This window comes from Schistocerca americana, chromosome 6 (assembly GCF_021461395.2).
Source record: "Schistocerca americana isolate TAMUIC-IGC-003095 chromosome 6, iqSchAmer2.1, whole genome shotgun sequence".
NCBI lineage: Eukaryota > Metazoa > Arthropoda > Insecta > Orthoptera > Acrididae > Schistocerca > Schistocerca americana.
Genome location: NC_060124.1, coordinates 295,399,778 through 295,420,777, shown reverse-complemented (window position 1 = coordinate 295,420,777; position 21,000 = coordinate 295,399,778). Strand labels below are relative to the sequence as shown.

The window sequence follows — 21,000 nt, the reverse complement described above, 5'->3', positions numbered from 1 at the left end:
AATTCTAGAAAAACTCATGCACAGGAGGATTGTAGACCATCTCAACTTCCACAGTATCTTAAGCAAAAATCAGTTTGGTTTTTGTGCCGGTCTTTGTACTGAACAGACAATATTCTCTTTCAGCAATGAAGTTTTGCAAGCCATTAACAAAAAAATGTTTCCAGTGGGTATTTTTTGTGATTTTATGAAAGCCTTTGACTGTGTAAACCACCAAATTCTTTTGAAAAAGGCAGAATACTATGGTTTAGGTGGTACTGTTGGCTTGTGGCTACAATCATATCTACAGGATTGGAAGCGGACTGTAATGCTAAATGGCTCTTCTGGAGAACCTGCCTCGTCTGAATGGGGCACGCTAATATGTGGTGTGCCTCAAGCCTCCGTTTTGGGCCCACTGCTTTTCCTCATCATTATTAATGATCTTCCTCTTTGTTCAGAGACAAACAGCAAATTTACCCTGTTTGCCAATGATACCACAATTCTAATTGATGATTTGATTGATCATGATCTTGAACAAACTACAAATACTGTTTTTAATGGCATCTTAAATTGGTTCTCCTCAAATGGTCTCTCACTCAATGCAGATAAAACTCATTATATGAGGTTCCATACATCACAAAGTAATCCCGATGAAATTAACATAAAATGTAGAGATCAACCAATACAGAAAGTTGAAGATACAAAATTCCTGGGTGCTTACATAGACAGTAAATGTAATTGGTCAGTTCACATTCTTCATATATGTAAAAAACTTAGCTCGGCAACATTTGCATTACGAGTAATTTCTTCAGTGGCTGAAGTTGACACCATTAAGGTTGCCTACTTTGGCTACTTCCACTCATTGATGTCATATGCTATCATATTCTTGGGGAACCAACCACTTGCAAAAAAAGTTTTCACCATAAAAAAAAAAGCAATCAGAATAATGTGTGGGGTCCATCAAAGACACTGTTGCAGGCACTTGTTTCAGAAGATAGGTATCCTAACAACTGCCTCACAGTATATTTTTCCTTGCTGACCTTTGTGTGCAAAAATTATTCTATCTACCAAGACAACAGTAAATTCCATGGTTATAACACCAGAAACAAAAACAATCTACATTTCGAAATGAAATGTCTCACTCTGGTACAAAAAGGAGTTTACTACTCCAGCATTAAGCTGTTCAATGCTCTACCACTACATATCAAATGTGTTCATACAGAACTGCCAATATTTAAACAAGTTCTCAAAGATTACCTGACAGAGAAATCTTATTGTAATGTGGATGAATATCTGAAAGAAAATGTATACCATCACTAAACTTATTGTGTCTAGAAGTAGTTCAATTGATTTTATTGTGCGTTTGGGCATTAGCACACTTTTTGTAACAACAAATTGGCTGTACCTGTATGTACTCTTGTAGGCCTAATATCTGATTTAACTTTGTGCTCTTATCTTTAACCTTTATTTGAAACTCCTTTTTCTGTTAAATGGTTGTTATGTTATCTAGCTGACATTATATCTGTTACTGTATTTATAGTATGTCTTACTTAAACTATGTACAATTTGGCATTGAATTGCCCTTGTATTTATTGTAAGTTTAAATTGAAACCTGTACAATTTGACACATTCCATATCCTTGTGATTGACTCACTAACTGGATCTATGGAACAAGAAATAAATAAATAAACAATTCAAAACAGTGAAAAAATCTATAGAAAACAAAGAAACATGAATTATGAACTGCAATAAGTGAAATTCAAAGATATTCAACGTGGACTGTAAGCTGTCTTTTGCTTTCTTTCTGTTCATTTATGTGAAGTATGTTTTGAGAATTTGTCACCTTCTTATACCTTTTTATACTCTGTTAATGTCCCCACCTCCAGTAGAACAAATTCTATTTTCCAGATAACTAGCATCTTACCTTATTATATATGATTATTTTAGATACTTCTATAAAGGTAAAAATTATGTTTCTTATTCTGGTGCTGTAAAATAGAGTACATATACCATTTTATAAATTAATTTACAGCATAACCATCAAAATACATAACATTTGTGAAAATATAATTATCTGCTGTAGCACATACATTAGTTGTTTTATTTCTTTTACAGTCCAGCAGGCCAATACAATGAAGTTCCCCATGAAGAATTTAACAAATATGGCAACAATGTGCCAGCAAACTATTACAACAATGGCCAGTATCAGATGCCATCCCTTCAGAACAACTGGCAAGGACAGCAACAGTCCAATGCCATAAGTATGTTTTGAACATTTAGTAGTTTCCTATTGTAGTTTCCTATTTTTGTGAGGTGCACTGCACACTTTTATGACAAATTTTGAAATGCATTTTCCAAAATAAGCTTGTGATAGTTTTATATAACATTCCATGTAGGAAAAAATATATCTAAAAACACAGATGCTGTAACTTACCAAACGAAAGTGTTGGTATGTTGATAGAGACAAAAAACACACATACACACACACAAATTTCAAGCTTTTGCAACCCACAGTTGCTTCATCAGGAAAGAGGGAAGGAGAGGGAAAGACGAAAGGATGTGGGTTTTAAGGGAGAGGGTAAGGAGTCATTCCAATCCCAGGAGTGGAAAGACTTACCTTAGGGGGGAAAAAGGACAGGAATACACTCGAGCACGTGCACACACACACATATCCATCCGCACGTATACAGACACAAGCAGACAGCGGAGGGGGCTTGTACCCCTTGTTGTTTTGTGTGGAACTATCACAGCACAGCCCTACATTGCACCTTCTTGCTTCCCACTGTTGAAGAGCAATTCAGGGTTGGCAATTGCATCTTTCAACACAATCAAGCACCTGTTCATAATGCATGGCTTGCAGTGGAGTGGTTAGACGACAATAACATCCCTGTAATGGACTGGCCTGCACAGGGTCCTGACCTGAATACTATAGAACACCTTTGAGATGTTTTGGAACACCAACTTCATGCCAGGCCTCACTGATTGACATCAATACCTCTCCTCAGTGCAGCACTCTGTGAATAATGGGCTGCCATTCCACAAGAAACCTTCCAGCACCTGATTGAACGTACTGCCTGTGAGAATGAAAGCTGTCATCAAGGCTATGGGTGGGCCCACACCATACTGAATTCCAGTATTACCGATGTAGGCCAACAGGTTTCCAGATACTTTTGATCACATAGTGTAGCTTGAATGCTGAGGATGAACATAGGCCACTTTAGAAAGTATGGAGTACAATACTTTCATTGCTTTGGAGAATAAAATGTGAATATGTAACAATGCTTACTCTTTTAAAAAGCTATTTACTCTTTGACTTTCGAACTTGTCTGTATATGTAATATAGACACCTATATTACGGTGGTGTCAAGATGAGACAGGCGCAAATAACAAAATTTCACCACTGAGAAAGGGTCAGGAGAAAAACAACATTGGTGCTTCTGTTGAGCCAGACACCAGACCTCAGCAGAAATGCAGTATGCAGAGCTGCTAGACAGGGTCACGTCACCTTTGTTAATGATGAAAGAAATGCTACTGCTAATGCAATGTGTGCTAAGAGCTTTTAAAAAGCAGTCCTATACTATAACAAACTTGTTAAGCAAGTGTGGCAGAGTTAGAACCACTGACACATTTGTTACAGCAAGGCCTATGTGGTCATGACTAGTGATGTGAAGTAAACATTAGTCACTACTTTGCTCCATAAATACCCCAGCATTTTAGCTTATAAGACAGTCAGTCCCAACATTCACACTCGATTCCCTGATTACAATAAAGTGAAATCTGACACAAGTCTGTTGTAGATTGCCTGCAAGTTATTGAGCAAATGACAGCTGCTAATGGGAGGGCAGCTACCTCGCCATGATCACCAGTCTCAGAGTTCAACACCATGGTCTGCCACTGTGACAGATGGGTAGGCCTGGGGTTCTTCCTATCATCCCAAGCCAGGACATCAGCATCCATGATACTTTGGTGAATGAGCTGGGGCCTACATGAATGACAGGTCAGGATCATTGTACTACATAGCTACACGACAACTGTAATTGTGGTTTGACAGATGGAGAAGAACAGCTGTGAGCTGAAAGGGACAGAGCACCTCCCAAATCAATGTGTATGTGTCCAACACATGCACCACCTTCACTCAATGCTACAGCATCATGATACAACCAGTGAGGGAGCCACTGCTGGCGGCAACCACTATAGCAGCAGCCGGCCAGGAATGGTGTGGGCAGCGTCAGCTGCTCTCAGTGGACTGAAGGCCACCTACGACAGGAATCCTTGATGAGCCTCTACAGCTGATGTCAAAAGTGATTCAAGACACTGATTGTAACATGTGGAAATAATTAACTAATCATGAAGCTTATTTCACTGCATGGTACATCACCACCATCCTTCCAAGGAAAACCGTCAAGAGCTACCAACCATCACATCCCATCACCTTCCGTGAATTCACCAAGTTACAAAATACCCAGTCCAGAAAATCCATACGTGCAATATAGGAAGCAAGTTTAGAATTTAGCAACTTATCAACACTGAGGTCATTGGAGGCAGAGCCCACCTCTGTTGGACAAGGGCTGATGTGTAATTGATGAAGTTCTCTTTGCAAAAATAAATAAACAAATAAATAAATCTTTGCCTGATGTGATTTTGGAAAACCATAGAAAATTTAAATTTGCCTGGTTATATGGTGATTTGGGCCTCTTACAGCTTGCTTACTTAACTACAGTGCTACATTACTTGGTTGCATGTATATAACACTCAAGCTGGTTCATGTAATAAATATCAAAGTGCAGTATACTGTGAGCCTCGTGTTGATCTTAGTGAGGTGATTTTTCTTACTGAAACCTGACTAAAACATTTCTCTCCTTTTTACTCATCATTTCTATTAACTCGCAAGTATGTTAGTAAAAGTTCACTTTAACTGAAAAACATGTATAATGTCCACTGAGTTATTGTAACCACATGCATTAAACATCATTATTTCTAATTATTTGCTTCAGTTTGCTGCTTTAATTATGATGAGCAGTGTGGACAGAAACACGTGATGATGTCTGCACTTTACTAAGTACCTCCTAATTGTTTACCAGCTTCCCTTTATTGTTCCATGTAGCAATAAAGAGCTCAGAAAAATAAAACTGTTGTAGGGAAGAAAAACGACTACCCATCTTCCAGAGGAGTCAAAAAGTATGAATAATATTCAGGAATGAAGCTGAAAATTTTTTTGATTTTAAAATTTGATGTATATAAATAAAAATATCCTACATAATAATCCTGACATTAATGAGACATTTAACTCTAAATTTTTCTCTGCTGCTGAGAAGATACAAGCAAAGAAAGAATAACAAGTGATATAAATAGATTGAAAGAAATGAGGAACTGGAGAATACAACAGTAAATAAGAAGAAAAAAGGAAAAGGTGGAGACTAAAAGAACTTTGTTGTATTTAGAGAGTGAAAAATATGACTGGGGGACGGATAACACACACATGAATTATGTGGAGGTGTTTTCTGTATGAAATCACCCAGGTGGCTTTGGTGGTGCAACAACTACACAAGCCTCCTGTAGATTAAATGTGTTGTGAAATGGCCCAGATTTTTGACTACATGATCAACAACCAAGCACTGGAATCAGTCAGAATCGTCAAGTATTACAGAATTTTGAGATCAATTTAAAGTAGAATGACCACATAACTGTAGCCAAGATGGAGGCAGAGGAAGATTTATTGGATGGCTTCTAAGGAAGTGTAAGTCAGACATATAGAAGATCCCTTACAAACAATGCTGAGGGTTGTTTATTGGTCTGGTTGTATTAATTCCAGAAATAGTGAAGATTGGAAGGTGAGCTGTACTGTTCACCACAGATTTATGTTACCAGAGCAAAAGAATTGTGGATACACATCTATGTCTATACTCCGCAAACCACCATGAGGTGCCTGCCAGTGGGTATGTCCCACTGTACCAGCTATTAGGATTTCTTCCTGTTCCATTCATGTACAGAGTGTGGGAAGAATGATTGTTGCTCTATGTGAGCAGTAATTATTGTAATCTTATCGTCATGATCCCTATATGAGTGGCACATGGGAAGTTGTAGTATATTCCTAGAGTAATCATTTAAAAGCATTTCACAAACCTTTGTTAACAGACTGTCTCGGTATGTTTTACATCTATCTTCAAGAGTCTTAGAGTTCAGTTCCTTCAGTATCTCTGTGGCTCTCTCCCATGGATTAAACAAACCTGTGGCCATTCATGACGCCCTTCTCTGTATACTTTCAATATCCCCTGTTCATCCTATTTGGTATGGGTCCTACACTAATGAGCAATATTCTAGAACTGGTCACATGCATGATTTATAAGCAATCTCCTTTGTAGATTGATAGGACTTCCTCAGTTTTCTACCAATAAACTGTAGATTACCACCTGTTTTACCCACAATTGAACCTATGTGATCATTCCATTTCACAATCCTACAAAGTATTTGTGGGAGTTGGTTGATTCCATCGGTGACTCATTGATATTGTAGGATGCTATTTTTTTCAGTTTGTGAAGTGCAAAATTATACATGTCTGAACATTTACAAGAAGTTGCCAGTCTCTGCACCTTGAAATATTATCAAGATCTGACTGAATATTTATGCAGCTTCTTTCAGATTGTGCTTCATTACAGATAACTACATTATCTTTGAAATGCATAATTTTACTGTTAAAATTGTCTACAAGGTCATTAATATACAATAAGAACTGTAAGGTTCCCAACACACTTCCCTGGCGCACTCCTGAAGTTATTTCTACATCTGAAGATGACTCTCCATCCAAGATAACATTTCACTTGATACCCCATATGATCATACTTCTGACAATAATTGTAGGTACAGTACTGAGTGAAATGCATTCTGGAAATCAAGAAATACTGCATCTACCTGGCTGCCTTGATCTAAAGCTTTCAGTATGTTATGTGAGAAAATTGCGAGCTGGGTTTCATATGATCAGTGTTTTCAAAATCCATGCTGGCAAATTCAATTCAGAATCTGACAGGGATTCCATTGGGCCCTGGACATTTGTATCAATTTTATTGATTTCAGCTGTTTCTCATCACCACTGACACTAATACTTATTTCATTCACCTTTTCAGTGGTACAAGGATTAAATAGGGGCAATTCTCCAGGGTTTTTCTTTGTAAAGGAACATTTGAAAATGGAGTTAAGCATTTCGAATTTTGCTCTGCTACCCTCAATTTCAGTTCCTGTCTCATTAGCTAGGAGCTGGACACTAACTATGGTGCCACTAACAGCCTTTACATATGACCAGAATTGCTTTGAGTCCTGTAAAAGATGATGTCACAATATTCTGCTACAGTAGTCACTGAAAGCTTCATGCATTGCCCTCCTGACAGCCAAACTTGTTTCTTTCAGTAACCCTCTATCAATAGCCCCACTCTTTATTTTACACCTATTGTGCAGTAATCTCTGTTTCTTTAGAAGTTTCTCTACAGCGACTGTATACCACAGAGGTTTCCTCACTTTATTAACTGTTTTACTGAGCACATATCTATCCAGTGAATGGTCAACTATTGGTTTAAACTTAATCCAGAGTTCCTCTAAAGCTTCTGCCCTGTGCTGAAAGTTTCAAGTTCGTCACGGAGATGTGACACTATCGATTTTTGATCTAGTTTACTACACATATATATCTTTCTGCTTCGTTTATCTGTCCTTTGTACTCTGGTGATCATTGTTGCCACAACCCCATCATACTTCCTGATACCAGTTTCAATGTGGACATCCTCAAAGAGTCAGATATTTGTTGCCATTAGATCCATTATATTTCCATCATGAGTGGGGTTCTTAACTATCTGTTGTAGGTAGTTTTCAGAGAAGGATGTTTTATCATGCCCACCACTAACAATTGATTGGATGATTTAAGTCTCCAATGTTTGCATTATGATTGGGGAACTTACATGCAAGTGAACTGAGGTTTTCTCTGAAGTTTTTGATTACATCAGGAGATGAGTCTGGTGGGCTGTAGAAGGATCCAGTTATCATTTTATGCCCACCCCTTATACGGAGTCTGGCCCAATCTCACATGCAGCTTCAATTTCTACCTCGGTGAATCTGAGTTTCTAGTCAGCTGTGAGAAATACACAATCTCCATTTCCAATTCACCTATCCTTTTGATAAACACTTAAATTTTCCCCAAAAATCTCACTGCTATCTACTTCAGGTTTCAACCAGGTTTCTGTACCTGTTATTATGTGAGATTCACTGCTTTTCATGAGGGCTTCAAACTCTGGTACTTTGTTGTGAATGCTTCAGCAGTTTACCGTTAGGATTTTCATACTCTCACTGTGGGAGGCATCTCTTTTGATCTTACACTTGTACTTCTGGGTTTCCTACAGTATCATAGTCAGATACCTTAGTAGCAACGTCTGAGGGCACACCTGACCTATTTAGGGGAACCCTACAGTTCACAACCTTATGGTGCAAGTCCAGGAATTCACAGCCTAGCTTGTCACAGAACCTTCAAAGTCTCTGGTTTAGTCCTTCCACACAACTCAGAACCAAGGAGCCACAATCAGTTCTGGGGATAATGCTGCAAATTGTGAGCTTTGAGTAGTTCCACACACAAGACTGATCTTCTCAATCTTCTATGCTAGTTGCTGGAATGACCCAAGAATGATCTCTGACTCCAGATGACAGGCATCATTTGTTCCAATGTGTGCCAAAATCTGCAGTCAGTTGCACCCTGTTCCCTCAGTGGCTACCACAGTCACCTCCTAAACATGCTGAATGAGCCCCTCAGGCACAAACACTGAGTGCACCTGTGTCATTTCCTGTCCCTTGCTGCCATTTCCAAGGGGAACTGTGATTCGCCATACATTTGAATTGCTGACAATTAATAGTTCCCTACCCTTTTGCATTTGCCACCGCCTGACACCAGTCAAAATATGATTCCCCAAACAGGTGAAGTGAGTACCATTGGCTCATTTTCAGTTGCAGTGAAAGACAGCACCTCAGACTTGTTGGTTGTGAATGCCCATCACATCCCAATACTCCATGTGCTCCACCTCCCATCTGTGTCAACTGCGGAGAGTACCATTTGCCTTGCTTGCCAGACTGAGGTTTCTCAAGAAAGGAAGGAAAATCATGGAGTACAAGACCCTGGACTGACTGACCTAAACTGAGGCTAAGAGAAAATTTGAACGCCTGCATCCTGTGTGTATGACATCTACTTACGCCGCTGCTACAACACTTCTGGCACCATCAGCTCTGCCAACCCAAGTCACCTCTTAGACCCAGAAGACTACACCTGCCCCCTTGATGGTGGAAGCATTTCCTTCCCTGTTGCTCCTGCACCACGTACTTTGGGAGCACCCCCCTCCCCCCCCCCCCTCCCCCCCTCCACCCCCCTCCCACTCCAACCATCGGGGACGTCCGTCCCCACTTCTAAACCAGAGAAGCGTAAGTTTTCTTCAGCTACTCTCGCTAGGAAGGGGTCCCTCGGGTCACTCCTTTCCCAGGTTTTTGCTAGTGGGAAAGATGACACCTGCCAGTGGCTGAAGTGCCCAAAAGCAGCTGGTCATAGGGCTTCACACTCATCCTCAGTCCCAGAGACTGAGCCAGTGAAGTCCTCCCAGTCAGATAAATCCAAGGAGCAGTGAGAGAAATAAAAAAAAAGATAACCCCAAAGACCAAGTAAATTGTGGTGGCACCTACACCACCACTACCTACAAGCTCTGCATCTGAGGATGAGGTGGAGATTTTGGCATCCGCTGAGGATCTAGATCTCGCCAGACCCTCAGACAGAATGGATATATACTGCTCAGGCAATAAGTCAGTGGCATCAGGTGACTCTGAGGTGTAAACTGCCTCATTGAATGTTCCATGCCTTCCCAGTCTCATGATGTCATCCTCCAGTGGAATTGCAGCAGTTTTTTCCGTTGCCGGCTGAGCTACGGCAACTGTTAAGCTTTACACCTGCTTTCTGCATTGCCCTCCAGGAAACCTGGTTTCCAGTAATGCGGACACCTGCCCTCCGTGGCTATAAGGGATATTACAGGAACCGTAGTGACTATAATCGAGTGTCAGGTGGAGTTTGCGTTTATGTCCTAAAGTCAGTCTGTAGTGAACATGTGCCCCTTCGAACCTCTTGGAGCCGTGGCTTTCAGAATCAGGATGATGCAGGAAATGACTGTCTGCAGTATATATCTTCCTCCAGATGGCGCAGTACTCCTGAATGTATTAGCTACACTGATTGATCAACTCCCTAAACCTTTCCTACTTACGGGAGATTTTAATGCCCATAACCCCTGGTAGGGTGGTGCCATGCTTACTGGCCAAGGCAGAGATGTCGAAACTTTACTGTTGCAATTCTACCTCTGCATCTTAAATAATGGGGCCGCCACTCATTTCAGTGAGGCTCATAGTAGTTACTCAGCCATTGATTTATCAATTTGCAGCACAGGACTTTTCCCATTTATCCACTGGAGAGCACATGACGACCTGTGTGGTAGGGACCACTTCCCAATCTTCCTGTCACTGCCCCAGCATCAGGCACATGGACGCCTGCCCAGATTGGCTTTAAACAAGGTGGACTGGGAAACTTTCACCTCTGCTGTCACCGTTGAATCTCCCCCACACGGTAACATTGATGTGATGGTTGAGCAGGTGACTGCAACAATTGTTTCTGTGGCAGAAAACACGATCCCTCACTCTTTAGGGTGCCCGAGGCATAAGGCAGTCTCCTGGTGGTCACTGGAAGTCGCTGAAGCAATTAAGGAGTGTTGGCAAGTGCTACAGTGGCATAAGCGGCACCCTTTGCTGGAGCACCTCATAGCCTTTAAATGGCTCTGTGCCTGTGTTCATACCTTATCAGACGACTGAGGCAGGAGTGTTTGGAGAGATATGTCTCAACCATTGGGTGCTATACATCACCTTCCCAAGTCTGGGCAAATATCAAATGTCTTTTCAGGTACCAGACACCAACAGGTGTCCCCAGTGTTACCATAAGTGGCGTATTATCAACCGACACAAACGTTATTGCCAAGCACTTTGCTCGAGCCTCTGCATCAGAGAATTACCCCCCAGTCTTTCGTACACTCAAACGGCGGCTGGAAGGGAATGCCCTCTCATTCACTACATGCTGCAGTGAATCCTATTATGCCCCATTTACAGAGTGGGAGCTCCTCAGTGCCCTTGCACATTGCCCCGGCACAGCTCCTGGGCCTGATTAGATCCACAGCCAGGTGATTAAACATCTCTCATCTGACTACAAGCGACATATTCTCAACATCTTCAACTGGATCTGGTGCAATGGCATCTTTCCATCACAATGGCGGGAGAGCACCATCATTCCGGTGCTCAAACCTGGTAAATACCCAGTTGATGTGGATAGCTATCGGCCCATCAGCCTCACCAAAGTTCTTTGTAAGCTGCTGGAATGTAAGGTATGTCAGCGGTTGCGTTGGGTCCTGAAGCCTTGTGACATACTGGCTCCATGTCAGGGTGGCTTCCACCAGGGTTGGTCTACCACTGATAATCTTGTGTCCATTGAGTCTGCCATCTGAACAGCCTTTTCCAGATGCAACACCTGGTTGCCATCTTTTTTGACTTACATAAAGCATACGACACGACCTGGCGACATCATGTCCTTGCCACATTGTATGAGTGGGGTCTCCGGGGCCCACTCCAAATTTTTATCCAAAACTTCCTGTTGCTCTGTACTTTCTGTCTCCAAGTTGGTGCCTCCCATAGTTCCATCCATATCCAGGAGAATGGAGTCCTGCAGGGCTCTGTATTAAGTGTCTATTTTTAGTGGCCATTAACAGTCTAGCAGCAGCTGTCAGGCCCTCCGTCTCACCTTCTCTGTATGCAGACAACTTCTGCATTTCGTACTACTGCTCCAGTACTGGTGTTGCTGAGTGGCACCTACAGGGAGCCATCCACAAGGTGCAGTCATGGGCTCTAGCCCACGGCTTCCAGTTTTCAGCTGCAAAGTTGTGTGTAATGCACTTCTGTTGGCATTGTGCCATTCATCCAGAACCAGCACTTTACCTTAATGATGATTCACTCACTGTAGTGGAGACATATCAATTCTTAGGACTGGTTTTCAATGCTCAATTGACTTGGCTCCCTCATCTTCGTCAGCTTAAGCAGAAGTGCTGGCAGCACCTGGATGCCCTCTGTTGCCTGAGCAACCCGAATTGGGGTGCAGATCTACAGAGCCCTTGTTCAATCCTGAATTGACTATGGGAGTGTGGTATATTGTTTGGCAGCACCTTCAGCTTTGCATTTACTCAACCCTGTGCACCACCACGGGGTTTGACTAGTGACAGGAGCTTTTAGGATGAGTCCGGTGACCAGCATACTGGTAAAAGCTGGTGTCCCTCCATTGCAGATCAGACATACACAACTGCTTGCCAGTTATGCAGCACACATTCATAGTTCTCCTGAGCACCTGAATTACCATCTCCTTTTCCTGCCCATGTCAGTCCATCTCCCACATCAGTGGCCCAGGTCGGGGCTAATGATTGTGGTTCCTGTGCGGTCCCTTCTCTCCGAACTGGAGTCCTTCCCTTTACCACCTCTACTTGCTGTCCATTCACGTATGCCTCCGTGGTGTACGCCTTGGCCGCAGCTCTGTCTGGACATTTCATGTGGCCCTAATGACTTCATTAACCCTGCGGCTCTCCGCTGTCACTTCCTCTCGATTCTTGACGTGTTCTGGGACTGTGAATTGGTTTACACCGATGGCTTGATGGCTGATGGTCACGCTGTCTTTGCCTACATGCACTGTGGCCATATTGAACAGTATTCCTTACCTGATGGCTTCAGTGTATTCACTGCAGAGCTGGTGGCCATTTCTCATGCATTTCAGTATCTCCTTTCATGCCCTGGGGAGTCTTTTCTTTTATGTACTGTCTCCTTGAGCAGCTTGAAAACTATCTACCAGTGCTACCCTTGCCATCCTTTGGTAGCATCCATCCAGGAGTCCATCAGTGCCCAGGAATGGTCCAGTCATTCAGTGGTGTTCGTCTGGACCCCTGGTCATGTCAGAGTCCCAGGAAATGAACATGCTGACAGGCTGGCCAAACAGGCTACACAGAAACCACTTTTGAAGATGGACAACCCTGCAACTGACCTGTGTTCGTTATTACGCAGCACAGTTTTTCAGCTTTGAGAGACAGAATGGCAAAATTTCAGTATGCACAACAAATTGTGAGCCATTAAGGGTACCAAGAATGTGTGGAAGTCCTCAATGAGGGCATCTCACAGGGATTCTGTGGTTCTCTGCAGCCTCTGCATTGGCCATTCATGGGCGACCCACGGCTACCTCCTGCACCATGAAGACCCACCTCAGTGTCGGTGCGGCACCCAGTTGACAGTGGCCCATATTCTTCTGCTATGTCCTTATTTGACTGCCTTTCAACTTCATCTTTGATTGCTGGACTCGTTATCATTGATTTTAGCAGACAATGCCTCTTTGGCTGATTTAGTTTTACGTTTCATCCATGAGGGTGGGTTTTATCATTTGATCTGAGTTTTAGCTCCTGTTCTTTGTCCCTCTGTGTCCTCCACCCTAGTGCTTTTAGGTTGAAGGTTTTAATGTGTTGCAGGGTGTTGTTCTCTTGTACTTTTTTGTTCCTTTTAGTGTTTGTTGCCTTTCCTTCGTTCTCGTGGTCTTTCCTTTCTTTCTGTTTTGTGTTATATTCTCACACTTGTGGCATTGTTTTATTAGGAACAAGGGACTGATAACCTCGTAGTTTGGTCCCTTCCTCTCTCTTTTAAACCAACCAACCAACCAACCTGTCTCCAGTATAAGTGTAACAGGTAAACAACACTGATTCGCGGCAGCTGTCAATTGTTTGACTGTAGTCAGGATGATTTCCAACTGCTGACAGACATCAACCAACTCATCCCTTGCTTGAGAACAGCATTCACAGTGGGGCTGGTGTTCTGGCTGGTGCAATGTATTACAAGACAGTGAACAAATATCTTTAAATTAAGCCCACTCATTATTTTCTAAATGTTGAGCTAAAAAAATGCTAATTCCCTATAAGAAATGAAGCAGATACACAAAAATGAGATTTCTATTAAGGCGAAAAAAAAAGGTGAAAATTAGTAGTTTCCAGAAAGTTTTTGATGTTAATTATAGTTGTTAGCAAACTTGAAAACAAAGTTATTTTATGATAAATGTAGATGATATATAGGGCTACTCTTCTTTAAGGGAAAACCAGATGTCACACAATATGTTTGTTAGAAAATCTGCTACAGTAACCAAATCACAAATGTCGATTTCCTACAAATTTCTTGTACATTATGCAAAGAACAATGGTAGATTCCAAAAATTCTCAAAAACGTACATTTATTTGTGTTGATATATGATGGAATTCATGGGTGATCTATTCTTTAGCTGAACTATAATCTGCAAACGCTGATTTTCAACAAAATAAATTATGTACCCAAAACATTCATACCAGTAACTTACGAAGATATAATTTTGTAAGCATCCAAAAATTGTCAAACTAACCTATTTTTCACAGAATTGTGCAATGAAATAAGAGAACGATTGTTTTGAACAGAGATAGGCCTACTGTTCTGAATTTTTTAAAAAGAGGAACATTTGGTTTAGACCTACAATTGGTGATAACAGTACTAGTGTATCATGGCACTCATGAATGTTTGAATTTCACAGTATATCACAATACAAATGGGTACTGATACAATCAATGAAAGATTGTGCAGAAGCAACAGTAAACAGTGCAAATTTAGAACTTTAAATCAGCACACGATCTCATACACACGGTCTCACACAAAGGAAAATTCCTAAATCTGGCTGTTATAAATAAATAAATAAGTGTGCATATTGCATGGAGTTTTCACTTAGTTGAATCTGTGCACACATTTACACTGGCTTGCCAAAGAAGACCAATACAGCATAAGTTTATCTTGATCAAAACTTCTAAAATGTGCAGCACCAACAAAGCACATTTTCTGTCTCTTGCAGCTAACACTGCAGTTGACATATTCATGCACTTGACATATTCCAGTGAGACATGCTAAAATGTCACAAAGAATCTTACTTCGAAGCCATTATTCCAGTAAGAGCCAAGAAATCTGTTACTTCCTCCAACATACATCTTACCTAATGACAACCATGGTACAGTGACAGAAGTTAGGTTCCATGCAGGAGGATATTGAGTCATTGCTTTCTTCTTCAAGATCTTGCCAATGGTTTGAAAGCAGAATTTCTTTCTAACTTTAAGAGTACATTAGAACTCTGCAAGTAGGAACTATTTTTCCAACACTTCTAAAATTGCTTTAGTCCATCCTGTGATAATATTTGTGCTGTTGACTCTTCTCTCTCTCTCTTTTCCTCTTGCAATGCCTGATTTTCTCCGTTCTTATTTCTTGTTATCTTTGTTTACTGTATTTCTAACTGACAAGAATCCACTTTTATTGGTCTTCTTTTGCAGTTCTTTCTTGAATCAGAAAAAAATGTGATTAAACATTTGATATGCATTATATCAAACTTGATATTACAAATATATTTGGTGTTTTGCTTTCAGGTACAAAAACTATTAAATAACAAGCATACAGACTATGTCCATGAGAGAAATATGATTCTCTTAAATTCTGTCAATACCAATGGAATGTTTCCAATTGTGATTTATTTATAGTTACAATATATAAAAATATATACTAATCTTACCTCTCCGTAAGGCGGAGCACTAATTCATAGTATGCAACCTGCCTGGCCTTCTTATTTTCAGTTAATATTTCTGCTTCTTTGTTGTTTACAAGTATATGATTAGAATTGTTGTTATTGTTTGCTATATTAATGGCCACTTTTTCTAACTATTTCTGCACATATACATTAATATAGGTATCAGCATTAACTAAGCATTCTAACTGTGTCAATTATTGTATGTTTGTCATCTTTAATCCTGTTGAGAGGAATTTCCAGGAGTTTCTGAAATGTTTTTGTTTCATGTATGCGTCAGCTTTCTGTATATTGACTGATAAATGTGTATTCACAAAACAGATATTGGTTATCAACATTGTTCTGACAAGTTAAAAATAGAACTGAAATACAAAATGAAAATAAATGTTCTAATGTAAATTACTTTTTCCATTTCAGATCCAAACATGGTGCACACTCCAGATGAAGTACCTCCTGTAGGACAGTCTAGGATGTCTGCTGAAGGCCCACAAAGTTATGGAACTGGGCCTGTGCCTCCAGATTATTTTTATGAGGAAAGCCAGGAGGGGTCAGCTGTACATGGGACTGCAAGAGGACAACACACTCATTCTGCACAACAAGGAGAGAGAGAGAGCATTGTTGACAGTGCATCTCTGATGCAGGTAAAGTTCAACATAGTTGGTATCATAATACACATCAATTATGTTAAAAGTTTTGTTTTTAGAACAGTTTTATATAATAAATTCACTGACATTTAAAAATCTCTGTCTTACCAAACATGGATTGTTTTTGAGTTCTTTGCTGCGATGGAAATATTATCATCATTTTAAGCATTATTCTGTAGTCTTTTAATAAACCAATGTGGTTTTCTTTTCTATGAAAACTTGTCATTCCAAAATAACCAAACAGGTAATGGAGGACTGTTTAAATTAATGGCAAGAAGCATTTCTACTGAAGTAAATGAAATCAGTGGAGAAAAATTACTACTGTATACCATGAGGCAACAGGGTGCAACCAACTGCAGATTGTGGTGAATATTGGAACAAGTGATGCCTGTCGTCTGGACTCGGAGGTCATTCTTGGGTAATTTCAGTGACTGGCAGAGAAGGTTGAGATCAGCCTTGTGTGCAGAGTTTCAACAAAGCTCATAGTTCACAGTATTGTTCCCAGGACAGATCATGTCCCTTTGGCTCTGAGGTGAGTGGAAGGACTGAACCAGAATCTTCGAAGATGCTGTGACAAGCTAGGCTGCAACTTCCTGGACTTGCACCATAGGGTTGAAAACTGTAGGGTTCCCCTAAGTAGGTCAGGTGTGCCCTACATATCAGATGCTGCTACTCAGGTAGCTTACTGTGTGTGGGGTGCACACACTGGTGTTTTAGATTAGGTAACTCTCCATCCAATCCAGACGATGATAGCTCCAGGAAACCCAGAAGTACCAGTGTAAGATCGCAAGAAATGCCTCCCACAGGTGAGAGTATTAAAATACTCATGGTAAACTGCCAAAGCATTTGCAACAAAGTGCCAGAGTTTGAAGAGCTCATGAAAAGCAATGAAGCTCAAATGATACTAGGTGCAGAAATCTGGTTGAAACCTGGAATAGATAGCAGTGAGATTTTTGGGGAAAATTTAAGTGTTTATTGAAAGGATAGGCAAATTGAAAATGGAGGTGGTGTATTTCTCGCAGTAGACAAGAAACTCGAATTCACTGAGGTAGAAATTGAAGCTGCATGTGATTGTTTGGACAAGACTCAGTGTAAGGGGTGGGCATAAAATGATAATTCGATTCTTCTATCATCCACCAGACTCATCTTATGAGGTGACCAAATACTTTAGAGAAAACCTCAGTTCACTAGTACATAATTCCCCCAACCATACTGTAATCGTTGGTGGAGACTTTAATCATCCAACAAGTAACTGGGAAAATTAAAGTTTTGTTAGTTGTGGGCATGATAAAACAGCCTGTGAAACTTTACTAAATGCCTTCTCTGAAAACTACCTATAACAGATAGTTAGGAACTCCACTTATGATGGAAATATATTGCCTCTAATGGCAACAAATAGACCTGAGGATGTCCACATCGAAACTGTTATCAGTGACCATGATGTGGTTGTTGCAACAATGATTACCAATGTACAAAGGACAGATAAAAAAAACAGAAAGATATATATTCAGTAAACTAGATTAAAAATCAGTAGTATCATATCTCATGGAGGAACTTGAAAATTTCAGCACAGGGCAGGAGCATGTAGAGGAACTCTGGCTCTAATTAAATTTCTGAGCATGCACTAGATAGATATGTACCATTTAGAACAGTTCATAATGGTATACAGTCACATGATCTGTCTACAAAAATGGGAGTGGAAGTGATCAAGAAAAACTGCTGGCCAATCTTCTTGACATTGGTTTGCTGTAGACTCTTAAAATATATTCTCAGCTCAAATGCAATGAGGTATCTTGAAGAGAATGACCTTCTCAGTGCCGACCAGCATGGATTTGGAAACATCGATCATGTGAAACCCAACTCGCACTTTTCCCACATGACATACTGAAAGCTTTGGATCAAGGCAACCAGGTAGATGCAGTATGTCTTGATTTCTGAAAAGCATTTGACTCAGTACCACACCTACACTTATTGTTAAAATTATGATCATATGGGTATTAAGTGAAATTTGTGACTGGACTGAGGAATTTTTGGTGGCAGGGACAGAGCATGTTATTTTGGATGGAGAGTCATCATCAGATGTAGAAGGAACTTTGGGTGTGCCCCAGAGAAGTGTGTTGGGGCCCTTGCTATTCATATTTTATATTAATGACCTTAGAGACAATATTAATAGTAAAACCAGGCTTTTGCAGGTGATGCAGTTGTCTGTAATGAAGTGCTACCTGAAATAAGCTGCATAAATATTCAGTAACTTCATAAGATATCAGCAAGGTGCAGAGATTGGCAACTAGCTCTAAATATTCAGAAGTATAAAGTTTCCTGCTTCAAAAAAAGAAAAAAGTGGTATCTTATGACTGTAACATTAATGAGTCTTTGTTGGAATCTGCCAACTTGTACAAATTCCTGGGTGTAATGCATTGTAGGGATATGAAATGGAATGATCACACAGGTTCAGTTGTGGGCAAAGCAGGTGGTACACTTCACTTTATTGGTAGAATACTAGGGAAGTGCAATCAGTCCACAAAGGAGATTGCTTGCAAATCAGTCATGTGACCAATTCCAGAATATTGCTCACGTGTGTGGGACTCGTTCCAAGTAGGACTGACAGGGGCTATTGAATCTATGCAGAGAAGAGCAGCACAAATGGTCACAGGTTTGTTTAATCTGTGGAAGAGTGTCACAGAGATACTAAAAGAACTGAACTTGTAGACTCTTGAAGACAGACGTAAATTATCCTAGGAAAGTCTATTAACCTTCGTGCAGGCATGTCAGCACACAGTGTGTGCCAAATTTATATAATTGGTGTGGTTATCGTTTTAGCAACAATGGAGACCTTTGATACTCGACGTATTTCTTCATTACTGTTCTGACAACTGTTATGTGCAGTGCAGTAATTGTCAATGCTAAAGAATTTGTTAAACGGAGAATTTAGTGTAATGCTGGCCCTTCTGGTGCACTCAGTGCATCATGCGATTGGCCATGTAAGTATTTTTTTTTACATCTTTGAACATAGTGGTTATTTTACTTACAATGTTCCTCTGGCCTGTGTTCAATACAAATTTTTATTTTCGGGCAAGAAAGCATTTAACTAATGAGGAACTCAAATGGCTCTTGAATGAAAATTCAGATTTTACAAAAGATGTAGACACTATATCAGATGATGATACTGATGAGGAAGTGGAGGTAATTACTTGTAGTGACCATGACACTGAAAGTGAACAAGAGTATGAGTCAGATGAACTTGAAGACAATAATTGTCAGCCAGGTTCTATAGGGTATTGGTTCGTGAGAAGAGACAAAACTTCTAAATAGAGGAAAAGTACTAACTCTGCCACAAGCAAAGCGAGAAGGAAAAATATTGTAAAAATTTTTCCTGGACCCAAGGCTATTTCCAGGCATGTAACAACCAACATTTCTGGATTACTCAAGATAATTAACATGAAAATGATTGATACTGTTGGGAAATATACAAACAGATATATTCTGTTAACCAGAATTTTCTGTTTGTCAGAGAGAAAGAGACAAAAAAGAAATGATGAGAAGTGAAATACTGGCACTCCTTGGGTTACTTTATCTCTTCAGAGTAGACAAGACTAACCACATGAATGTAATGGAACTGTGGAATACCGATGGATCAGGAATTAAAATTGGAAAAGTTTTGGTGAGCTACATGCAGTTTGTATTCTTGCTGCATTGTATTCATTTCGATGATAAAACCACAAGAGAAGAGAGGAGAAGAACTGATAAGTTGCCCACAATACATTTGATTCTAGATGAGTTTGTAACTAATTGCAAAAGTATGTACAGCATCGGTGAGTTTGTAACTATTAATGAGAAACTTAAAGCATTTTGTGGTTGTTGTGGACTTGTGCAATATATCCCCAACAAGTATACCAAATATGGCGTTAAGATATGTGCAATTTGTGGTGCGAAAACGTTTTTTTACAAGCAACCTTGAGGTATGTTGTGGAAAGCAGCTCGAAGTCTCAAATTAAGTGTTGGAAATAGTTCACTGACATGTGAGTCATATAGAGGGATCCAACAGGAATGTAACTATGGACAACTGGTATACAAGTTGCCACTTGGCTATGTCACTATTAGGTAAAAGGCTTACATGTAATGGGACACTCAGAAAGAATAAAGAAGAAATTCCCTTGGAATTCCTGCCTCAGAAAAATCAGTTACCTGGTTCATCTCTCTTCGGATATAAAAATGATTTTACGATGGTTTTGTATGTACCAAAGAAGAACAAGGCAGTTTTGTTGTTTTCTACTATCAATGAAGATTCTTGAAAACCAGAGATTGTGTTAGATTACAATGGCACTAAGGGTGGCGTTGATACAGTTGACCAGATGCGTGGCACATATTCTGTGGCTCATATAATGAGAAGGTGGCCTTTGGTAATCTTTTTCGCCCTAATGGACATTGCTGGTATCAACACCCAGGTCCTTTTTTACTCAAATGGACAAAATCAGAAGGTTGTGAGAACAGTATTTGTGAAGAACCTGGCTTATGACCTTATGAAACCACATCTAAATAGAAAGAGACAAAATTCGGAGCCTTCCCAAGGACATATTGCTGTTCCTTTAAAGGTACTGGACAATATCTGAGCAAGTTAAGAAGCATTTGGCTAAGAAATGGGACACTTGGTTATTTGTGGAAGGGACAAGAATA

The 21,000-nt window shown here is 40.3% G+C and overlaps 1 protein-coding gene across 2 annotated transcripts in view; it reads left to right on the top strand.

Annotated features, from left to right (window-relative positions):
* Positions 1 to 21,000, top strand: part of LOC124619853 (YLP motif-containing protein 1) — a 669,202-nt gene that overhangs the window by 574,841 nt on the left and 73,361 nt on the right. For both annotated transcript variants that reach the window (XM_047146465.1, XM_047146463.1), the window contains exons 8-9: positions 2,092 to 2,237; positions 16,100 to 16,323. In XM_047146465.1, coding sequence (XP_047002421.1) covers positions 2,092 to 2,237; positions 16,100 to 16,323 — 370 coding nt within the window. The remainder of the gene's footprint in view (positions 1 to 2,091; positions 2,238 to 16,099; positions 16,324 to 21,000) is intronic.